Raw genomic sequence first — 17,153 nt, 5'->3', positions numbered from 1 at the left:
GTTATTTACCCTCCTTGAGCTTCTACTTTGTAGTGCTTTAGGATCTCATATGAAGATTGCTTTTAAATAACAATCAATGTTGATTCAGAATACAAACAGATGCATTGCTTTGTGTATATGTACACAGTGTGTATATATGTATACATATATGTGTAAACAAGCAAAATTATACATATACACATTTAATCACGCAAAATCCCATGAGTAATAACATCAAAGTCCTAGAGACATCCCTCTTTGCAGAAGGACCAGTACATCAAAGCCAGCATCCTTGGATCCAGGTGGTGATCTCGTGGTGCCTCCCCAGGGCACGTGTGCCTCGCTCCTGGGGAAGGATGAGTTCTGCAGAATGCCATGCACTACCCAAGTAATTGCTGTTCTTTTCAATTTGTCTTGTCTCCAGCTTCAGAAAGAAGTGAGCCCGAGAAGAGGAGGTGGTTTTCTGTGTGACCAGAAGGAGAGTAACCTTCGTCCATTTACAACCCAGGGGAACCTTCACATGCCTCGAACAATGGGGTCAAGATCCTACTCTGATTCAGATGCCATTCAGTTTGAGGATCGGTCTCTGTCTAAGCTGAAGGAGAGCGATAGGTGCAGTGCCACGGAAAACCTGTTTTTGGAATCGCTGTCTCTTGATTCTCCCGATGCATCTGATGAGCCCCGGCTTCGGCAGCTGGAGCGAGAGAAATTCTTGACCGGGTTAACGGAAGTATGCGCTCTTCTACCTTTTATCAAGCCAGTGTATTCTCTCTTATGTCAGAATTGGTACAGCATCCCTGCTGTAGGAAGTGAGATGCTATGTCACAGGCAGTGCTTACAGTTACCCATTAGTGAATTTGGAATGGACAAGGTTCCTTGTTATGAGCTGATTGGACCAGTGTCAATCACCTGTAAAACTAGGAGTCAGCCTAGAGGTCCCAAAGATTACCTCACCTTCTGGCCATACATACTATGCATAACTGAATTTGGCACAACATACTGGTTTAGAAGGTCTTAAATCTCTTCCAGATACACCTATACGAAGGAACATAGGCTGTATTTTGTTAGTAAAGCAGTAAGTGCTGTAGAGAGGCACTTCTGGTTTTTCTGTTGTGGTTGCCTTCTAAATAGATTAGCTTGAGTAAGTGAGATGAGACGTTAAATAAATAAAGTTTTTCTTCATCAGCAAAGTACCTACCCTGAGATCGCACCAGAAAGCTGTAAAGATGTAAAATACAGTGCTAAGTGATGCCATTGGGACATAGTGAATGTAGTCTGTGCCCTGCTGAAATCTGCGCCACCACAGGCTTGCTTTCACTGGTTTCAGGTCTTCACAGTTTTGTTTATATTGTTCCTGAATGAAACCCAGGGTCCCCACCTGCATACACTGGCACAAAGTAACCTGTGAACTGGCATATGATATTAGTGGCACTGAGAGTGTTCACACTAATCACAACTGTACACTCTGAGGGTTCCTGTGAAATTTAGAACATATTACAACTTAAAAACACTAATATTTCACTTATTTTCTATTGTTCCTTGAATGCTAGCAGCTGTTACAGAATGAGAAGCACTTGGAGACTGACAGGAGTTAAAGTTAGCAAGAAGGCAGCAGGTTGCTTGATGCAGGTTTTGAGTATTTTCTTTTTGCCTGAAAATTCAGATTGGTGCACGTGGGTTACACATTCAGCTTGTGCTCTGAGCATGTGAATGGAGGTATTGAGTGTACTCATTATAGCGAGGAGGGAAGCCAAAGCTTCCCAGTCAGAGATGTACCTGTGTGTTCTGGCTTAAAAATTTGACCAGTCAGGAAAAGAGTTTGTCAACAAGTCAGATTTCAAGCTTCCTGCCCAATCAGGTTCGCTGGTGTGCCTTAACCTGGGAAAATTTGATGCAAGCATTTCTTTGAGGTGTATAACATTGTTACTCTGCTAAAGGTTTGTGAAACCAAGTTTTCTTGAGAGGAAGAAGAGGAAAAAGATTAAGAGAAGCAAGAAGCGTGACCACCCTTCTTACATTTTAAGTAGCTGTAGGTTGCTGGGTGTTCCAGTTAGATTTTCCTCCCTCAGTGCCAAAAACGTACAGATAGCAGTGTGGGATCCTATATTCCTTATTTCTTAGCTCTTATTTCATACATGTCCAGTGCTCAGTGAAGAATGTTGGTACCAGTGTCAGGGATATATGTTTTGTATTTAACTTTGATTGCTGTTTCTTCCCTTCAAATTCAGTCCGATATTTAAGAAGGGAGATCTCTCTCCCCCTTTCTGTTTTTGAGATGTTACTGCCATTAGCAAAAGTGTTGGCAGCAAATTTTGGTCGTTGGTGATATTTGCATAGCTTCATTCCTTCAAAGCATGCTTTAGTGAAACCTCAGCAAAGTCATTTTCCCTCAGAGGGTTTGCTCAAGCAAGACTGATTGGAGTTTAATGAATATCTAAACTGAGGATACACAGGGGCAATAGCAGCCTTCTGACTGTTCCTCTTCGCAGGATTTTTTTCGTGGTAGTAACTGCAGTAGAAGCAATCCAGCCTTCAGCCTGATTCTCCATTCAGTCAGATCAGATTTACTCTGCAGTAACTCCACTGAAGCCACCAGCATTATTCCAGACTTACACCAGAGTGAATACAAGGAGTATTGATTTACTGCTATTTTTACCTGTGACTGAATAAATACCATGAAGGTATCTGCTGAGTTAAGCAGTGTGATTTTGAATAGTCACAATTTGAAATACACTTGTGTGTATTTGATATTGTTCCTGATTTCATGAGTACTAACACTCTTTTTTTTTCCAATCATAGTTTGTATGCCCTATAGTTTATTAGAAACATAAGCAAACAGTTAAATGATAACTGTAGAGCAATTGCTTCACAAGTATGTATTAAAAAAAAACAACAACTCATTATGGGAATTGTCACAGGGAAATAATTGCCATAAAAATATCTTAATGTTGTTAGCAAGCTGTAGGTATTCCCCCATGAAACAAGTAAGTCTTCCCGCACATTTAATGTAGCTAGCTTAATGAGTTTTGACTGGTGCCATTTGTTAGTTCCTAGAGAATATATAATGGAATCTTATGTCAAAGGACCCTGGTTTATCTCTTACTTCAGCACAGTCTCTGGCATAAAGCAGATTACCTTCAGAGAACAAATTCAGTCACAAATATATGGTCCAAGCCAATATATTGTACATGGAGAAAAAAGCCATTTGCAGCTTACCTCCATTTGTGATTGCACAGGACTAGAACAGTTCAAGGCTGTTGTAGATTTGGGATACAGGTTTTCTTGTGCAGTCTGTGGTTGCGATGGGATTGTCCATTCCTGTGTACATAGGGGAAAATACTCCCACTGGCAATTTAAGATTCCTTATCAGAAGGAAAATCAGGCACTTTTTAGAGACAAACATACCTGGTACAACTAATGGGAAATGAATGACAAAATTCCCACAAGCTGATGCCACCAACAGGTTCAGAAATAACTTGTCCTGTCTGTTTCTGGTTTTCTTCAGGAGGAAGAAACACACAAAGGAAATCTTCAAAGGTGAGTAAAACTTGCAGGGAAAAACCCAGCAAATGCTCAGCTCCCAGAGCTATAGCTCTCTGGTGCCCAAACCACAGATCTGGGGCACAGCCATGCCACTTCCTAAGTAGCCTATGATCCAGATTAATAGATTTACCCAGGGATTAAGTTGTCTCAATATGCTTCTGTTCTACTCTGATTAATTTGGACCACATTCAGTTGTGTAGCACAATGATCAAACTGTATGAAAGTGCATAAAGCTGCAGCTTACACTGAAGGCTAAACCTACCTTAGCAAGTACTGTGAGGGTGGCGAGGCACTGGTACAAACTGCCCAAGGAAGCGGTGAATGCTGTATCTCTGGCCGTGTTCAAGGCCAGGTTGGATGAAGTCTTGGGTAACGCTGGGTTTAGTGTGTGGTGTCCCTGTCCATGGCAGGGGGGTTGAAACTGGGTGATCTTAAGGTCCTTTCCAACCTGAACTATGATTCTGTGATTCTGTGAAATAGTTCAGACCTGCAGTCATCAATACATAGAGGAATACAGTTAGTGCTGAGGACTTGACATACCCCTGCATGTCAGGGATATTTTGGTTTGGACTAGTTCTGGTATCATCCCACCATCCCATCTGGCCTAATACCCACCTAAGCCTAGTGCATTACTTGTGCTTCCCAGCTCACTTTCATCTCAAAGGAACCCAGCCCATTCTCTCTGAATTACCTTCTGATGCAAACCAGAGCATCTGAACAGGAGATCCACTTCAAAACCGCATTCCTGGTCTCACCTAAAAGTCCTTAACGTTGATGCACCCTGACTGCAGCTGGTGCTCTTGATTAAAAACTCAGCGTTATTTTACTGTATCCTCTGGATCACTGATATTTTAAAACCACTGCTTGCTGAAACCTCACCCAGCTTGAGTTACCTCATTGAGCTGAATCTCATAACTACACTTACTTGCACTTTTAAGTAGTCTCATTCAGAAAGATGCCTTTTTGTTATTTTTGCTTAAAACAAAGCAGTAGGACAGCTCAGCTGAATGCTTGTGATTTGTACAAACTAGCAAAATGCAGGAAAGCCAAAAATCCAGGGTTATCACACAGCAATTCCCTTTGGTTGAATTTTAGCACAAGTGCAGCTCACCAAACCAGTTCAATGTAACAGCATCTAGGCTGCATGTCCCACATCGCTACGCACCAGCTATGCAGCCTGGGCAACCTCAGGAATGGGGCTGGATTTGCTGATTTCCCAGCAAGTCAGAAAAACTCCACGCTTGCTTTGAAAAGCATTCCTCATACTGTCACATATGCTCATTTTCTGTGAATGATGTATTTCTGAAATCCTGCTCCCGTATTTCTACTGCTGCCATATTTCAGGCATTTGCCAAGCAGTAATCCATGAGAAAGCAGTAAATTAAGACCTATTAATAACCCATTTGGTACTCTTAATGACACATCAGGAATGCTTGAATTTCACAGCTATTTTAAGGGTAATAAAAGGGAACTTTAGTGAAAGAGACAGCTAATGTGGTTGTTATTGTAAGCAGATAGTGTAAGTTGGGTTTTCTGGGTTAGTTTACTGCTGAAAATATATCACTCTGTGAGTTTCCAAGCCTACGAGTGACACTCTCGTGTTCTCCTCTCCAGGGCGATGTCCGTTTCTTCCATGTCAGAATTTCAGCGCCTGATGGATATTTCTCCATTCCTCCCAGACAAAAACTTGCCTTCATCCAGCAGCAAAGATGACCTAACCCCTCCCTTGTCTCCTGATGATTTGAAATACATCGAGGAGTTCAACAAAAACTGGGATTACAGTAACACTAGGAACCATGGTGGGGCCAGCGAGAAGCCTGCAGATGGCTGGGCAGAAAGGACAGAAACTGGGAAAGCTGGGGGCGATCCTGCTTCAGATTCTTTCCAGGCATCATCGTGGTACCTCACCACCAGTGTCACTATGACGACTAACACCATGACCAGCCCGGAGCACTGCCAGAAGCAGCCAATGAGGAGTCACGGTGTAACTGAAAAAATGGGAGTTCGGGTCTTTCACAGCCCACCGGTTGTCCGTAGGTTTGATAACTCAGTGATAACTGGCAGTGAAGGGAAAAACCAGGCTGAGCCAGACTTCCTGTTTTCTGTGACCAAAGCTATGGGGAATGTAGCTGAGACAAAAGGTGCTTCCTCAGATATGTTTGGAAGATGGTCTTGTGACCTGGCCAAACATCATAAGGATTTTCTGGAGAGTGGTCTTCATCCCATTGAACGTCCTATTTGCACTACTGTGGGCTTTGCCTCACCCTTGCACAACTTGGAGATGTCCAAAAATATGAGTGATGACATGAAGGAGGTCGCTTTCTCTGTCCGGAATGCAATACGCTCTAATTCAACAGAGCCTCAGTTTAAGGACACTGCGTGTCAAACCAACGGTATGAGAACGACAGGGACGCAGACCACCCAGACCATCAGTGTTGGCTTGCAGACAGAAACACTGCGCAGTATCACCAGCAGTCCACACAAGTGTCTGACACCAAAGGGGGGGTCCACACCTGTCTCTTCACCATCCAGAAGCCTAAGAAGCAGGCAAGTGACCCCCGTCATTGAAAAGGTCCAGGCTAAGTTTGAACGCACATGCTGCTCCCCCAAATATGGCTCTCCAAAGCTGCAAAGAAAAATCCTTCCCAAATCAGACCAGCCAAATAACCGGACTTTGCCTGGCACACCTCAGAAAGGATTCAGTGAGTCCGCTTGGGCTAGATCAACTACTACAAGGGAGAGTCCTGTCCACACCACTATCAACGATGGCCTCTCCAGTTTGTTCAACATTATTGACCATAGCCCCATCTTTCATGAGACCTTCCAAAAATGCCCCAGGTCTAGCAGCCGGTCCAGGTCAGCAGAACCCAGACCGGAACTGGGCCCAGTGCAGGAGCCATGTACAAATGCCCGTGGCAGATCACCCAGTCCTCTCCGGCTGGGGACAGAGACGCAAAAGGAAGAAGGGACTGAGGTGACAAGTATCAGACAGGACTTATCTGCTCCTCCAGGGTACACACTTACAGAAAATGCTGCCAGGATCTTGAATAAGAAACTTTTGGAGCATGCCTTAAAGGAAGAGAGAAGGCTACCTTCACACAGCCCACCAAATCTTAGCAATGACAACAGCACAGGAGAAATTGTCAAAGTAGATCCAGGGTCCATAGAGGTAATGAGTTTGTTTGTTTTTCCTCCTATAGCTAAATGCACTCTTCTTTGAACAAATGCACGATGAGATCTCTTGCAGTCCTAGTAAGTATTTACAATGAATATCCTAGTCCTGTTGTGGTACCACCAGCGAGTTCCAGTCTTGAAACTATCGGATTAGTCACTGAAGAACTCATTAAAGAATTGAGTTTCTATCTTGACAGCTTATCGGGCTTGAAAGCATCAGAAGAGCTTTATCCTTTATAGGATAAAGATGACTTTACAGGATAGAAATGGTTCTCCCCTGAATGACTGGGTTAAGGGGTTTCTGTCATACCACATGTTAACAGATGCTCTAGGGACTCCAGGTTTGAGTAAGTTTCTCTTTTATGGAAAGGTAGACTCTTCTACACAAGAATGGGTGTTTACAGGTGTGTGTGTGAAAAGGTTTCTTCAGTACCCTGAAGGGCTTTCAGCATACCTTTTCTGGATGTATCTGATGAAGTTTGGCTTGGGTCTGAGAATGTGATTAAATGGCATGACGTTTGGTACTGCCTGTTGCTGCCTCACGAAAATAAGAAAAAGAATATATAATCAACTAGTCTAAGCGCATACGTACTTAGTGTTTAAGAACTCTTTATTGAAATTTTGCTTTCAAGAGTATAGCAGTCATCACCTGTCTCAGCAACTATATGCAGGTATTGGGGGTCAGAGTCTCAGGTACAGTAACGTGCTAGAGCAATCAACAAAAGAAGGGTGCAATGATGGACTAAAGCTTTCATTATCAGTGTCTAAGCCTCCTGTTTCTGTGCCCATGAGGGTGTTGCCCTGAGGAGGCCCTCAGAAGCTGAATTATGCCCAGCTCTTACCAGCACATGTTGCCTTTCTGGTACAGCACTGCAATGGCACGTGCCTACCTGGTCGGTGATACTCCCCAGGTCAGGGGCAGAAGCCCTTCATCCTCTCTGCTCCATGCTGCCCCTTTAGCATCCTGATGGTTTGGTGGGCCCTGACCACAGGTCAGCAGCTCTTCCTTGACCTCTGCACACCCCAGGCATTCCACCTTGGCCTCAGTGGGCTGCCTCCTACCACTCCTGCCTTAAGATAGCCTTAAGGGAAGGTTCAAACCCCAGTTTCTAACTCAACATTTGGCTTGAAGGACCTTGCGGGCACCTGAATGCTGAGACTTTTGGTCTGCAGTTTGTCTTGCACTAGTGGGGGCGGTTCTCAATAGGCAGTCGGTTCCTCTTTTGTAGGCTCTGCTCAGAGGACCTGATCTTTTTTAGCCAACAGAGAATTCAAAGCTGAGGATATATTCCTTATATGCAGTTTAAACAGATAGAAATAGGGGAGTTTGTACATAAAAAAAGAAACCACATGCACATAAATAACAGTGAATGAAAGTGGTCTTTATGCATAAACCTCAGAGTGAATAAAAGTGGAAAGCAGCCTCATTTGTTTGACTCTTTCTAGCTACCTCTTCATTTTGTCCTTAAATACTGGGAATGCAATACTGGTCCTTGTTAGAAAGTGTGTTGTACTCTTACAGGTTCAACTCTGCTTTGCCTTCAAGGCATCCCTGAAAAGTCTTGATTTCCTCCTGCATCTTTTAAATGTCTCAGCAGATTTCAAGTGCAGGTAAAGAGATGCCATCCCACATCATCACAAATCACTGCTGGCAAAGTACAGCTAGCATCAGTACCTGAGTTTGATGCCTGGAGAGGTATGGGTCAATGCTGTTTAGCTAAAACTCATTGACCATCAACCTGGCAGAAAATTGCTCTTCTTTATGAATTATCAATATCTTTTGCCTAATTTTGTGAGTTCCAAGCCTCAGAGCTGAGACTTGTTTTTCCTTGCAACTCTTACTTGGTTGTTATGATCTTTGGATGGTACTGTCATTTTTCAGGAACACGCATTGAAAAGGAAGGTGTTGGGCATTCACAGAGGAGTTTAGCTTTCCCTCAGTGAAGTGATGCTCTGCAAGATGTACTTAATGGAGCATGGGTTTGCTGCTGAAAAGAAAACCACAAAAAAGTTTCAATTCTGCAGATGCCTGCAGTTATTTATGGATTACACTGACCACACAAATTACACTTTGTACAAATTCCACTTAGCACATTTTGTACAAAGCCAGGCACAGCAGTTCAGCAAATGATGATCTTGGAGGAGGCAGGCTGTGCTTGGGGCAGCCTCATGTCAGCGCTGCCCCTGCCACCCTCCCATAGATCCCTGCTCTGCTCCCCCCTCACCTGTGGTTTCTGGCCAAGACAAGCACCTTCTTACCACCAAACGCCTTCTTGGTTTTGCATGGCGTGGTATATTAATGACTTTTAGACTTGCATGGAGCATCTGTTGGTGGCTTTTCTTTAATTTGACCTTCTGAGTGGTTTAGTTACATAATTTCCTCTTATATTCCTGCTGCAAATAAGAAATCTAGTTCATATATATATTTATATGCTTACATACATATATGCGTGTGCAAGTGAATGTATATGCATACATGGTAGTAATAACTTTGTATTTTCTAAGTTGCCCAAAGCTGCTTACAAGCAAATTCATATCCACCCAGTGTAGCCTACTAGTGTCTTATCCTACTGACTAAAGCACTATCTTGCTTGCATATCATGGGATTAATAAATATTACTATTAAATATGCAGCATAGCATTACCCAACTAATGGCATAAGAGCTGTATGGACATTTTTTCTCCCATTGACTATCAAGGCTGTAAATCATGGAGGTTACACAAAAGTCCTGGAAGTGGGTCAGACTCACTTCTAGAGTCAGCACTGTGCAAGGACCATCCACACAGACCGACAGAGAGGCCAGCTGCTACATCCTCTACTCGCTGGGGCAGAGCAATTGCCACACACTTGCCACTGAACCATTCAGCATGGGAGGGGGAATGTTAAAAAGAAGGCAAGGCGTTGCCAGACTTAAAGGGCTTTTGATTTAGTTTTAGTCTCCCATCCAGCATCACTGTTAAATAGGAGCAAGGGAGAAGGGTGAAGCAAAGGACTCATGAAACCTGAGCAACATAGGCATGAGCAGGGTGAGGAACATGAGCAACATAAAATATTGGTCACCTTTTCGCTTGTTAAAGATTTCCAAAACAGAAATTCTCTCTTGAAATCAAACAAAGGGGGACAAAAAATATAGCTTTATTCCTCTTTCATAGAAATGTGGTTTTTCCCTAGCCCTACCAAGGTTGGCAAAATATATCAGATGTGTTTCGCTGCTGAATAGAAATGTTTGGTTTGTTTGATGCTGTGTCCACTTCTGAGACTGTGCTAGGATTGTAAAAGGTTGGTTTGTTTGCTTCCTTCCTTTCTAAATCTTTTTCTGGTAGTGGCTTGTCTTTTATCTTTGATTATTAGTTTCCCTGTGATAACAGTGGTAACATGATCTGAATGGGGAGTAACATCTGGAGACTTCTTCCTTGCTGACATGAAATCTTCACTTTAAAAACATAATTGATTAAAACAGTTCTTTCCAACCTACTTGCTTTCTTTTTCTTTTCTGTCTGTTCTGTCCAGAACCAAACTGTCTTATTAACTGCCCCCTGGGGACTCTAACCCTGCCTGCCTCACTGCTGTAAGTCCTTTCTACCTTGTTTCCAGAGCTTTCCAAGAGCGGTCTTTTTTGAACATTTCTGTTAACAAAGGGAAATAAATGATCACAGCTTCAGAGGTATCAGCATGCTCCCAACATCTCTGTGGGGTCCTTCGGATGCAACAATCAGGAAGCACTCAGGATAGGAGCCCGTCCGCTGTCTCCTGTGGCAGCACGGGCTGTAAAAAGGTCACACTTTAGTCAAACTTTGTCCTGTTGGGTTTTTTTGTTAAACTTTAAAAAATTGGCAAAATTTGAGACCAACATAAAGCTATGCAAAAACATTGTGGGGGAGGGGATTCAGATTTATAGGAAACTTCACAAAATCACAGCATCATAGTATAGTTTGGGTTGGAAGGGACCTTCAAAGGTCATCTAGTTCCAACCCCCTGCAATGGGCAGGGACATCTTTCACTAGATCAGGTTGCCCAGAACCACATCCAGCCTGGCCTCGAGTGTCTCCAGGGATGGTGATTTTTATTACTGTTCTGTCTACACATACATAGCACTGCTCAGGGCTCCTGACTGCCCTGGGGTGCATTCCCTCCAGCCATGGCTACAGCAGCAGGTGGAGGAGGCTGAGGAGGGGACTCCAGCACCAACCCATGGCTGAAGGCCGCCTTTGCTCATTAAGCTGTTCTCGGCCCAGTTTTGGCTGTTGGCTGGGGATGCTGCAGCAGAGGAAGGGAAGAAGCTTTGCAGACATGAGCTGTGAGCATCCACTCCACCTCAGAGCCAGAAAACTCTTTTGTTTATTTATTAATACAGGCATAGCCATGGTGGCTGACAGCCTGGGTCAGGAAATAGCTAGAAACTAAAGCTGAAATCATCTTTCCCATTTTCAGTGGCCAGGCTCAGAAGTGCTGCCTGTCCACCCACACCCCCCAGCAACCACCAAAATAAATTACTCACAGGACATTAATGTTTTTAAAAACATTTGTAGCTATGACAGCTACATGTGGTAAGTGATGAGGAGCTTTCACAGACCATTCCGGACATTTTCCTTCTCATGATTGGATTTCCATAGCAGAGGAAGCCATGCTGCAGGTGGAGGTGATGGACTTTTAGCAGCCAGCACATTATAAGAATTACGCTGGCAGTCACTTGTTGGCCCTGGAGCAACATCCATCACCAGCACAGCCTTGTGTTGTGCTGGGCATGTGTGCATCACAGATAAGATGAGCTTAACCCTGCCATTCAGTAAAAGCTGACCAATATCTGCAGGCGTGCTGAAGAGAGGTTTTTGAACTGAGAGGCAGCAGTGAAAATAAATTTTGTTATCTCCATGCTAACTCTCAATTACTGCTATGAAACTAGGATAAAGCAGCCAGAAGCAAACAGGGCTATAGAGATACCATTTTAAGCCACTGTTTAGCAGAAAGAAGCTAAGACAAAACCCATAAATCCCATAGCCTCAATTCACCATGTTGCACTGCCTGTGTGTGTTGCTGTGCATATGGATTTCTCTTAACAAATCTGAGTCTAGTGACAGCTTTCACAGACCATATGTTGCCCCAGGCACAATGGGATAAGGTGAAGTAAGGACACAGAGTCACTCTTCTTGTTAGCACAGATTTATATTTCAGCCTCACTGTTGTTTTAGCAAAAGATGTTGTGAAGTTTATGATGCAGAGATGGGGCAGTGCAGGCCTAAGCTCTGTAGTCCCCTGACCAGCTTCTGCAGTGGCTCACTGGTCTTGTTCTCTGCAAGTAGCAAGGGCAGATGAGCACAAGCTCTGGCTCAAGCAGCATTGTGCGACTGTAGATCACCCTGTTGGCTGCGTACTGGCCAAAGGCACCAAAGTTCACCCTTCGCAGAGGCTTCCGCAAGTCTGACAATACCCTCTATCCAAAAACTATGCATGCACAAGCTCCATTTCCCATACCTCAGCTCCGTGCCTTCAAAACTGATCTTCCTGTCATGTAGCATTCATGTTTGGTCCTCCCACTGCAACGGAAAAGTTCAATGGTGTATCACCTTGTTTGTTCACTGCCAATCACATCATGTTACCTACTCCAGTATTCTCCATCCCTAGTCACATTTCTCCTTCTCCATGGGAAATAGTGCACTGGATCCTTTCCTTCCTCTCAGATTGTTCTACTGCTGCCTTGGTTTCCCTGTGCTTTACCTGTGCCGAGCTTTTCCTTTGCATTGTGTCGTTTCTGGTCTGTGTCTTCATTTATCACTAGTCTGCATTCTGACTTTGAAACTTGTTTTTATTGCACTCTCCTGTCTTCCCAATGACTGCTCCTCAATGTACACCTTTCTATACATTGACAAACTCCTCTGATTTGCTTTTATAAATTACAAAATACACAGAGAAATACAGAAGGTTGGCTTTGGCACTACAAGACAGACTTGCTCCCACAATCACTCATCCTGATGTAAGGAGCATTCTGAGCAAGGCAGGAAGCCTAGCTGTGCAAAGAGCAAAATCCATAAATACTAGAGGCAATTACCGACTTAGTGCCAGACAGAAAAATGTCAACTGCAGATTGCTTCTAATCACAAAGGCAGGCTAACCGAGCCTGAGCAGTGGAAAGTTGGTGTAGGAATGAAATTTCCATTTTCTTCCATTTCTGTGAATGTCATCTTTAACATACAGTACCACTGAATCCCGTAATTCAGGCTTCAGCAGCTGGCAGTAACAAGTGATGTTCCAGGAGATGTAACCTGTAGGTAAGCCTCATCTTTAATCCATTTGGAGATCATAAGTAGTCCTGTAGTCATTATTCTGCTGCCAAGAACTCTTTCCTGCTTGTCAGTCTGAACTCTGAAGCAATGAAGCAGACAAAAGGAGTCAGTGGTTGATTTTCAACCCACTTGCAAATGCCAAACCTGGCCCTTTTATGCCTGGTCAACATTTAGATCAATGTGATGAACAGTGGATTTTCCTGAATTATCATGCAAATGTATTTTTCATCTCTTCTCTTTCAAGCACAAGGAGAATTAGCAAATGGAGGTTTGTCAGCTGCTCCAACTCATCCCAGACCTCTTTCTTTCATTCTCTCCTTACCTGTTCCATAAATCACGGACATTCATGCAGACCCCTGGAGCCCACACACAGCCAGGTGTTCGCTGCTTGCTTTTGTCCCACAACATGACAGATACTTAGCTTTAGTTTTAATTTCTTGTTTCCTAATTCTTTGCGCATCCAGATGGCCTCTAATGCAAGTCACTAACCGCTGTTTTGCTCTCTTGGCTGCCAAGGAACTACCTTGTTCTGCACTAGCCCCGTCCCTCCAACCCTGCTTCTCCCGGCCAGAGAGACCAGCGAACCGGCGCCCACCGTCGCGATGGGCTTCACATTCCCCTACTGCCTCACAGTCGCAGTCCACCGGAGACCTGACTTCCTCGGAGGAGAGCGGAAGCAAGGAGCCTCTGGCAGAGACCCCCAGCCAGGGAGGTGAGCCGGCCTGACTCCACATGGGAATAGGGAGGGCTGCGACTCGCCTCCACCAGGTCGCCCGCCAGCCGTCTCTGCCGCCAAGGAGAGAGGTCTGCTTGGAGAGGTCAAAGAATGTTCTCAGATGCAGCTGCTGAATGTCCGACCTGGGAAATAGAGGTGTTTCTAGAATGAAACAGTTAATGTGCCTGTAATAACTTAATTTTTTTCATAGCTGAGAAAACTATTTTTGTCTCCATCTTTTCTACATACAGTATATTAACAAAAAAAAAAGAAAAAAAAGGGGGGGGTAAAAATGATTTAAAGTAAGATTTAAAATAAAATGTAAATTAAGGTTTAAGGGAATTTGAATACGTGCTCGCGCTCTCTCCAAATACTGACTGCCTTTTGGTTATATTTGCACTGTTACGTTTTCAGTTTTGGTTTGGGATTCTTTGGGTTTGTTTTTTTATTTTATTATTTTTTTTCATGTAAAACTAGGGTCTTAAGTTAATTTTATTGTATTTTAATGTCAGTGTTATTGGTTTTTAAAAGTAAGGTTCTTAAAGATGCTTCAACTCTCTGAAGTGATACCTTTTAAGTAGTGAAGAAAGCCATTAAGCTCGTTCACTAGACTTGTATTAACTGAGATGGAGGGGAATACAGGTAAACACAAGAAAAAGTGTAAAAAAGGAAAAAAAAAGAATGCCTCAGAAAGTCTTATGGAGTTAGCTGTAAGATACACCTACAATACTTGACTTGCATGCCTCTGGGTCCTCGCACTTTAGTGCATGTACATACTGCTACTGTACCATCACATAAATGTGAGTCAACCTGTTTCACTGTAATATTGTTGTGAATTTACCCGTACTGTACTTTTATTGTTGGTATTCTTGCATTGACTATACAAAAAGAGTTTTTAAATTATTGTTAGCAGTGCAACTGGCAATGTACAGTGTTTACTGAGAACTTCCTTCGTTTTGGGAAAACCGTGGAGATCTCTGGGCATCCTAAATTGTGACTGGTCTTGTTTAAGAGTCTGTTGGAGACCATTTGAAGTGGAAATAAAACCCTCAGTATTTACAAGCTGCTTGAGTGCTTTACGATGGTTTTTTGTGATGGTACTTCGCAGTTTCATTTACCTGGGGCAGGAGAGCCCCAGACTCCTCCTTTAAGGGAAGAAAAATGCTTCATTATATGAAATAAATAATGGTAATGCCAAGTATTGTGCTGTGCTCCACACACTCCTGTGAGCACTGGATGAGGCCACAGGAAGGTTTCTAAATTCCCTCACTGAACTCTACAAAACAGATGTTCACACAGATACTGGGACCCATCTTCTCAGTTCCTCTGAGGCTGTTGCTTTCAGTCATTCATAGGAGTGAAAACCGGCCAGCTAAACACGATAACAAAAGTATGACGTTTCCAGTGTTGATTCAAGCTTATGTCTTATCTGTATTGCACACAGAGACCAATAAAACCAGGGCTTTTGTGAAACAGGTGGCTAACACTGAGAAGTAAATGCGGTTGAGAATTCATGCACTTCCGAGAGGTGGAAGCCTCTCAAGCTACTTTGCCTGAGACCATCTGTTTGGCCACATGCTTTCTCTGGGAGCCCCAGAACTGCTCTGACTAGTTATCCCATCACTGAACTGGCTCATTCCTGTTCAATTTCCTCTGCTGAGGCTTTCAGAGGTTTTTCTGTTGAAGTGCACCATCTGGGATCCCTAGAATCCTTCCTGGTTAGCTCTGTCAAGAGATAAGCCACTCACATCCTGTCCTGCTGTGTTGTGGCCAGCTTTCTAGGAACTTTAATTCAGCTGTTGGATGAGAACAAACTCCCTAGCTCCCAAATAACAGCCAGTTGAGGTCTGATTTCTCTTGTATCAGTTAGGGCCGTGGCTATTAACCCAGTGTCAAAATGTTCACCTGTAGGTGACAGGTTGCCCAGAGAATTTGTGGCTGCCCCATCCTTGGCCATGCTCAAGGCCAGGCTGGATGGGTCTTAGAGCAACCTGGTCTAGTGGAAGGTGTCCCTGCCCATGGCAGGGGTTGGAACTGGATGATCTTCAAGGTTCCTTCCAACCTAAACCCAAAAGCTGGATTGGACTTTTTAATGATGCAAAAAAAATCCAGGTGACTGATTTGTAACTTTGCTGCCTGGAAATGGTATTTGCCTTTCAAATCAAGGATACACCAGCCTGCAGAATTAGCTGCTGGCCATCCTGTGAGGATAAGCAGCTGCCTGTGGCTTGATAGGTAAACTGCTTATGGAACAGCAGGAATCGCTGAAACAAAGCAAGACAGCAAGCAGTAGCACAAATAGAAATTCTGTGGACAATCTTAAAAAGAATTACATTAATTAAGCACTATTTTTCTAGTCTAATTAGCAAATACAGTGATATTGAGAAATATCACATTTCTGCTGGCTCTTTGAAACACCAGGGCTTTTATCTTCCAATATTGCTGCAGGTGGGGTTGGGAGATTCCCTCCTGCCCCCCATTATTCTGACCTGCTCTATAATTAATTAAATAATAAAATAAATGAAATAATAAATAACCATCCAAGGTTATTTTAAAAGCTCCTAAGAGAAAATGAAAAGCCTTTTAATAAGTTCTGCAGCTCACTCAGTGTCTGTGGGGTATCTGAATTATTGCCTCATGGATAATCAGGGCAGGAGAAGCTTCACAGATTGCCACACAAATTAGTGTGAGGGGATATGAATGCATCTGTCAGTTTTCCCTGATGTGGCTGAAACAGATAGCTGGATTTCACTATGGGGTTTGTGGTGACTTAGATGATGATCTTGGGATATCACCCAGTCCTGCAACACAGCAGATATCAGGAGCAGGACTGTGATCCATGGCATCCTTCCCAGTCCAGCCAGCTTTCAGGAGGATGCTGCAACACCCCAGGGTATCCCTCCTTCCACAACACTGCAGTGTCCATGTGGGCACCATGAGGGGGAAAAGTCACCCTTTTCTTCTGCTTTACTTCATGCCTCTCCACAGTCAGATGCCCCTCAACATGCTGCCCTACCCTTGACACACTAAGCAGACCACTGGTAATGCTGTACATCCCCTTAACTCACCTACCTCACTTCACAAGAAAAGACCCAAAATGGGACAACATGGCAACATCACATCTGTGCTGTGCCTCGGTGTCTGGACAAGGACTGGGCTCGGACCAACTTTCCCCACCACCCTTTCCCTCACATCACCCTCTGCACAGAGGAAATCTCTGCACATACAGAGTACCCCAAGGCATGCATCTTCCCCCTGACACTTCCTTCTCTGAGTACCTGGAGCCATCACGCTCCCTCATGCTCTCTTTGGAGGTACCACATCTTTTGCTTTCTCCCAGTTCACCTGGTTTAACTTCCTTTTATGTAAATCCCTGCAACATGCTAGAGTATTGTTAAGCTTTTGAATACATATAATTTTCATATGAAATGACAGTTAATGTTTTCAGTCTCCACATAGA

General features: G+C 43.7%; 1 protein-coding gene across 9 annotated transcripts in view; it reads left to right on the top strand.

Moving 5' to 3' along the window:
• The window catches only part of MTCL1 (microtubule crosslinking factor 1), a 107,526-nt gene extending 92,771 nt beyond the window's left edge, over nucleotides 1-14,755 (top strand). For 7 of the 9 annotated variants that reach the window (XM_057397482.1, XM_057397481.1, XM_057397483.1 and 4 more), the window contains 4 exons: nucleotides 404-709; nucleotides 3,485-3,516; nucleotides 5,137-6,691; nucleotides 13,495-14,755. In XM_057397482.1, the coding sequence (XP_057253465.1) occupies nucleotides 404-709; nucleotides 3,485-3,516; nucleotides 5,137-6,691; nucleotides 13,495-13,704 (2,103 nt within the window). In that variant the 3' untranslated portion in view covers nucleotides 13,705-14,755. Of the gene's footprint in view, nucleotides 1-403; nucleotides 710-3,484; nucleotides 3,517-5,136; nucleotides 6,692-10,207; nucleotides 10,266-13,494 lie in introns of all 9 variants that reach the window. The other 2 variants (XM_057397486.1, XM_057397489.1) reach the window with 1 other exon arrangement.
• Nucleotides 14,756-17,153: the final 2,398 nt, after the last annotated feature.

Source organism: Pezoporus wallicus, unplaced genomic scaffold (genome assembly GCF_028554395.1).
Source record: "Pezoporus wallicus isolate ANWC-B61680 ecotype Strahan unplaced genomic scaffold, APGP_CSIRO_Pwel_v1 contig_227, whole genome shotgun sequence".
NCBI classification, from domain to species: domain Eukaryota; kingdom Metazoa; phylum Chordata; class Aves; order Psittaciformes; family Psittacidae; genus Pezoporus; species Pezoporus wallicus.
Note: the sequence above shows the minus strand (reverse complement) of the source record. Positions and strands in the feature narration are given on the sequence as shown.